The following is a 6,000-nucleotide window of genomic DNA, read 5'->3' as shown; positions in this document are numbered from 1 at the left end:
TAGGTTTCTTTTTGTGTATGCAACGGCAGCGATAAGCAGATTGAGTTAGATTTTGGGTTTGGTTGTTCTCTTATTTGTTGCATTCTCTTTGCTTATATCTCTCTGTTGTATTGGGCAACTTCATCCTCAACACCACATTTATGGAAATGTTGTTTTCATTATACATCTCAATGAAGTGCCCTCAATCAGTAATCTCCATATCTGAAACCTCATTCTTGCTTCTAAATTGGACATATTCATATTTGGACTGATGTTTCTGTAGACTATATGATAAATCAAATCTGATCCTTCTGTACTTTTTATATGTAAAAAGAGCGTGTTTCAAGCATTTTTTTTTTGTTAAACTCATCACCTGTGTTTCATTGGATCTGGGCTGGTCCAGATTTTTATAAGGCGTATTGCTTAAAATTTGAATTTGGACAACTCTGATCCAGTCTGTATCCAATCGTTTATGCTCCCAACAAAAATGGATCTACTCGTTTGACCTGCTTTTTTTGGTGGTGATTCCTGCGTAGATCCAATAAGGGGCTGTAATATTTAGGGTGTTAGCTCGACCCAGGCGCATCAGGAACTGAAGAGTTCCGGTCTTCCAAGTATGTGGATTTGGATCAGGGTTCGGGTATGGCTGGGAAGAATAAAAACTTCATTTCCCCCCTTAACTAGTGATGTCAATGAATCGGATTTTATATGATATCCGGTCAAATTCAATACCGTTTAGTTGCATTTGGTAAGCCAAAACCGTATCAGATTTATAATCCGATGCGGATACAGTTTCAATTTTTTGCTACCTGAATCTGACAAATATCCGAACTTGATGGATATCCAAACTCATTTACATGTGGAAAAAGGGATCTGATATGAGTTTTTCACCATCTGAATCTGAATTTGAATTCTAATCCGTTTAGTCAACACCGGATTAGTCAAATATGGTATTGGCCAATTCGGATCCAAATCCGAACCGTTTACATCCCTACCTTTAACCCTAAAAGATGAAAAAAAAAGCAAGGAGAAAAGTGCAAGAATTCAAAGCTGATGGATGGCAGATCAAGCCCTGAAAAGGCCTAATCTGGATTCTGGTCCATTTGATCTTAGGTCCAACTGGCCTGCCCCAGCAAGCCTGTTCGGTTGGACCCACTTGGCACCTCAAGGTCTGGACCCATCAGCTAAGAAATTGGTGAGGCACTATTGAGCCTCAAGGCCCTCAACCAATCAAGGACGTGAATATTTTCGAATTCCAAACCGGGTCTGAACTGCACCTGAGCTATATGCTCAGATCCTGGTAGACTGGTAGTGTATAACTATATATCCTAATCCGGGTCAGACATTTGGAACAGGCATGGTGTCTGATGTAGTAACATCCAAGTCAGAATTGGGTAAAACAGATACGATTGGTTCATTATCCATTTTATTAAAAATCAACATATTTTGTTCAGTCTTCAAAAGTTCAGTACCACAGGGACTCAAGTCACTCAGATGATAGCTGGATCACGGACTCAACTGTGAGATCCGAATCGGGTAAGGATCCATAACCGGACCGAATCTTCATAAGCCAGATAAAGATTCGTGTCAAGCATGACTGACCCATATCCATGGACCCTCTTCCGAATCGTCCAACTCTGCTTGGTACTATTTCCGCCACGTGGCAAGATTTCCACTGATTCCGGAACATACGAGAGCCATTTTCCCTCCAAGCAGAAGAAGAGTGGTGAAGAGAGCCATGGTTGGCTGCCTTTGCTACTCTGCAAGTGCCACTCTGGCACTCAATCCCTCTTCGTTCCACACGGTAAGCGTTTCGAGCGCCCTTCCTTTTGTTTTCTCGTGCTTGAGAGCTTGATAGAAGAAATTTGATGCCTTTTGCTTAGGATTTCCCTTTGTTAGAGTGTGAATTTTTTAGACCATCTTCACCTATTTCATGATTATGGAATTGGGTGTTTGGCAAAATTGGGATATGTAGGGAAATCATTCACACCCACAAAATATTTTTGAGACCATCTTCACAATTTTCACGATTATGGAATTGAGTGTTTGCCTAAATTGGGATATGTAGGGAAATCATTCACACCCACAAAATTTCCGAGGCAAAGGAGCTCGATTTGGTAAAATTTACGCGGTTTTCTGGAGACCCAAGAAGAGGGTGGAACCCCAAGAATTGGATATATCTCTGGGATCGTTTACGATCAATCGGACGCCGCTGGAGGTACGGTATCTTTGGCGGCAATTCGTTTACCATTTCTTTTACCCTTTTCGGTTTTTGTTTTCTTCGGTTTAATGTTGTAGTAGTGATTCTTAGGGAGGTTCAGTCAATGGGGCGGAGGAACCTTATAGAATTTCGTTCTCGGTATCATCGTCGATTTCAGAGATCAATGCAGCTGAATGGGATGCTTGTGCGATGGATGCGACAGGGCACGATAAGTTTAACCCATTCCTTTCTCATGGCTTCCTTTCAAGCTTAGAGGAGACTGGTTGTGCTGTGAAGGTCAGTGGCTTACTTGCTTGATGGCATTTTAGTATCGGTTTGTGCTGAAGTGCGTGTCTAGTTAGTTCAAACTGACAATGTGAGATCACAGCATGGCCAACGATATCTTTTGTATTGGTAAGATTCAACTCATTCACGTGATAACAATGCAGCAAGGTAAAAGATTGTGGGCTTTTCCATTTTTCCCCATTGGAGGACCAAGTCCCAACAAGGACAATGCCCTTGTCAAGCATGGATTTCTTCTCTAGATCTTTTGCCATGAAATGTGGAAAATGAAATTCTTCTTGGGCAAGGTCCAACGTGTATTGCGTTGATCTGAATGCAGTCAACACGCTGGTGTCAAGTAATTTATTGGAAAAATTATTGTGGAAGCAATTTGCCTTTGTTTTAGTCAATTGCTTCATCCACAATTTTACTATAAAATATGATAGTTGATACTGTTATCCATTGCAGTTCTGTATGACTGATGAATGCCGATGCTTATAGAAAATGAGATCACTGAGTGGGAGTCATAGGAAGAGCGATATCTGAAAATGCAACCAATTAGAAAGTTCATACATTGACTTCTTGTGTATAACCTAATTGACAGTGTGAAGCCTGTTAAGAATTTCTGCTTGGTTTTTGGTGGGATACGAATGCCAGAGTTTATGCCTTTGTGACTTAATACAATTGTCAATTTCAGTAAAAGCTTACAGTTTACACAATGGCATCTGTTATTAAGATGATAAACTTCAATAACTTCTCCTGGTTGTAGGCTGGTTTGGGTCACATTGCAGTTTGATGTTGCTAGCATGATTGCGTCATGAACAGGAGTTTTTTACAGTAATTGTGATTTATCTACTTCAGGATAAAGGATGGTTACCTCTGCACATAGTTGCTAGAGATCAGCATAAGAATATCTTAGGTGTTGCCCCACTCTATCTTAAAAGGTTTGAAAGCAAATCACAAAATTTTCCTTTATAGCATGCTTGACTTTCTCGTTTTCCATATTCTAAATTCATGAAGTTTTTTGAAAATGGTGCTAATATATCTTCATTGGCATTTGCAGCCACTCATATGGAGAATTTGTTTTTGATCATTCATGGGCTGATGCTTACTACAGATATGGTGTTGATTATTATCCAAAGTTACAATGTTGCGTACCATTTACTCCTGTAACAGGTCAGCGAATATTAGTCCGAAATACTTGGTGCAAGGATCAAATCTTTGGCAAATTTATTACTACAATGAAGGCTCTGGCGGATAAGGTATTTGATTGAGGAAAAGGATAAATTTTCTAACATTCTGCTTGTTGCTTTGTTTTGCTGAAGACTATATCTGCAGAAATATACTTCTATACTGGTGTGGTTTCTCTGATTATTCTCTACGTTATTGAGTTTTTCCATGTTACTTATTTGCTTTGTTAGCAATTATCAAAAAATTCTCAAGCTTGCTTCTATATGAATTTAATTATTGTTGCCATTTTTTCAAATTTTGTCTTCATGGTGTCTTGCATATGTGCGCTTTTGATGCTTCCAGAAATTAGTGTATGCATTTTGGTTTCCAGTTTTTTGGGTGATGATGGTTTGTGAAATCACTAATCTATGAAAGAAAAGCTTCATCTCCTTATTTTCATGTGTGATCCTGCGTTAAGTGTATACCAAGCCTGTAGGTGTAAAAATACTTTTTGGTTGTATGAGGCTTACTAAAATTATGTTGCACTGGTTTTTATTGTTGTGCCCATCACTTCATTTTCTAATACAACACTGGTATTTGTTGAAAATGCAAATGGTCATACCTGCTGCTGTCATATCTTTCCAGTGGATGTGATATGACTGTTTTGTATTATTTTAGCTGCATGTTTCATCACTGCATGTGACCTTTCCATCTGAAAAAGAATGGCATGAAATGAAGAAGGATGGGTTCCTACAACGAATAGGAATGCAGTACCACTGGAAAAACCATAATTATAAAAGGTGAGACTTTTATCTCTTATCTATGTTCCACTATGAGATTGATGCTCAAGACAGCCAAGTATTCTGTTGTGATAAACTAGGTTCACCAAAAATGGTGTTTACATATGCAGGATAACAGTCATCTTGCATTTTGGCTGCATGGATATCGTCTGAGTTTTCAATTACCTATATATTTAATGCTTGCAGCATTGCCTTGTGTTTCAGACATGCTCCTTAGTTCCTTTATTGTAGCATCAATGTGTGCACACACACATCCATGTTTTGAAAAGTGTCTTTGCTTTGCATTTTTGAATCGTTTATACAAACATTGTTCCCTCTGCTATCATGAATAGTTAAACCTTCAATTTTTCTTTTGTAGTTTTGATGAGTTCTTGATGGACATGAAACAAAGCAAAAGGAAAAACATACGCCAAGAGCGCAAAAAGGTGAGCCTACCTTGTTGCTTTTGTGCTCAACAATGTGATTTTGTAACTCAGATGCATAAAAAGGTGGAAATTGGAAAAAATAGATTGCGTGAGACCATTCAAGTGATTCATAGTCTAGATTTAGGGCTGGTCTAGAAGCTCAGTTAACTTTGATTTTTTGTAATGGGTTCATCATAGTTATAGTTTTTATTCATTTTATTACCATAGCATTAATAACTACTTCACCCTCCTGTTAGTGCCACAAAAATATGTATTTTCTGCCATCTGCCCATGATTTGATGGATTCCCTTATTTAGGTTATTTTGAGTCCATTATGATGTTTGTATTATTGAGTCCACTGGATCATCATAAACTGGAAGAAGCTTGTTTGTGTTAAGTTGTATCATATATATGTATATACATACATAGTATATACATATAAATAAATAAATAAATAAATAAATATGTTCATATCATTATAATAGGTAATACCCAATAGGGGTATTTCAGTCTTTTCACTGTATAGGCTGTACCCACTAGGGGCACTAGTGTCTGTATATTTTTTGTTTTCTGTTTTGTAAATTCCTGTTTTTGTAATGGGCAATATTATCATTGCCCAAATATAGCTGTTGGGATGCTCCCAACGACTATATTGGCTCTCCTTTGTGTATATAGAGGGGTGCTTCCCCTTAGATGAGTATTGCTTTCTCAAGCATCCAATCTCTCAATAATATTAATTATTTTTACTTGTGATTCAAGCCCATAAGTAGCTTATGTGTATGAGTTTTGTATTAACCCATAAGTGATCATTGCGTTCTTGTGTTTTTGTAAGCCCATAAGAAACATCTATTTGTATTTTTTGTTCTTTTATTACATGGTATCGGATCCTTGGTGCTCCTTGATTGCTCTATGTATTTGAAGATAGTGTGGTGGACGGTGAAGATTGTAGGAGTGTGGGTTCATTGCTTTGAGGAGTGTGTCATCAACAATCTTCGTCTCTTTCTCTTCTAGTTCTCCCTCTTCTTTCTCTCTTCTGTTCTCTTTTCCTCCATGGCCAACAAGGAAGTTGTAACCGTTGTTCTCATAAAACTCAATGCTATATGTAAAGAAATGGTGGTCTTCACAAATGCGCAAAAAACTCACAAATATGTGTCTATTGGAGACA

The 6,000-nt window shown here is 38.0% G+C and overlaps 1 protein-coding gene across 3 annotated transcripts in view; it reads left to right on the top strand.

Annotated features, from left to right (window-relative positions):
* Positions 1-1,618: 1,618 nt before the first annotated feature.
* LOC149817370 (uncharacterized) overlaps positions 1,619-6,000 on the top strand; it is a 31,301-nt gene continuing 26,919 nt past the window's right edge. For 2 of the 3 annotated variants that reach the window (XR_016427686.1, XM_089987728.1), the window contains exons 1-7: positions 1,619-1,783; positions 2,048-2,197; positions 2,291-2,476; positions 3,323-3,405; positions 3,525-3,723; positions 4,310-4,431; positions 4,790-4,856. Coding sequence is in view for 2 of the 3 variants with exons in the window: in XM_089987728.1 (XP_089843854.1) it covers positions 1,718-1,783; positions 2,048-2,197; positions 2,291-2,476; positions 3,323-3,405; positions 3,525-3,723; positions 4,310-4,431; positions 4,790-4,856 (873 nt within the window). In the remaining variant the exon portion in view is untranslated. Of the gene's footprint in view, positions 1,784-2,047; positions 2,198-2,280; positions 2,477-3,322; positions 3,406-3,524; positions 3,724-4,309; positions 4,432-4,789; positions 4,857-6,000 lie in introns of all 3 variants that reach the window. The other variant, XM_089987729.1, reaches the window with a different exon arrangement.

This window comes from Nuphar pumila, chromosome 14 (genome assembly GCF_984573655.1).
Source record: "Nuphar pumila chromosome 14, dmNupPumi1.hap1.1, whole genome shotgun sequence".
Classification (NCBI taxonomy): Eukaryota; Viridiplantae; Streptophyta; class Magnoliopsida; order Nymphaeales; family Nymphaeaceae; genus Nuphar; species Nuphar pumila.
Note: the sequence above shows the minus strand (reverse complement) of the source record. Positions and strands in the feature narration are given on the sequence as shown.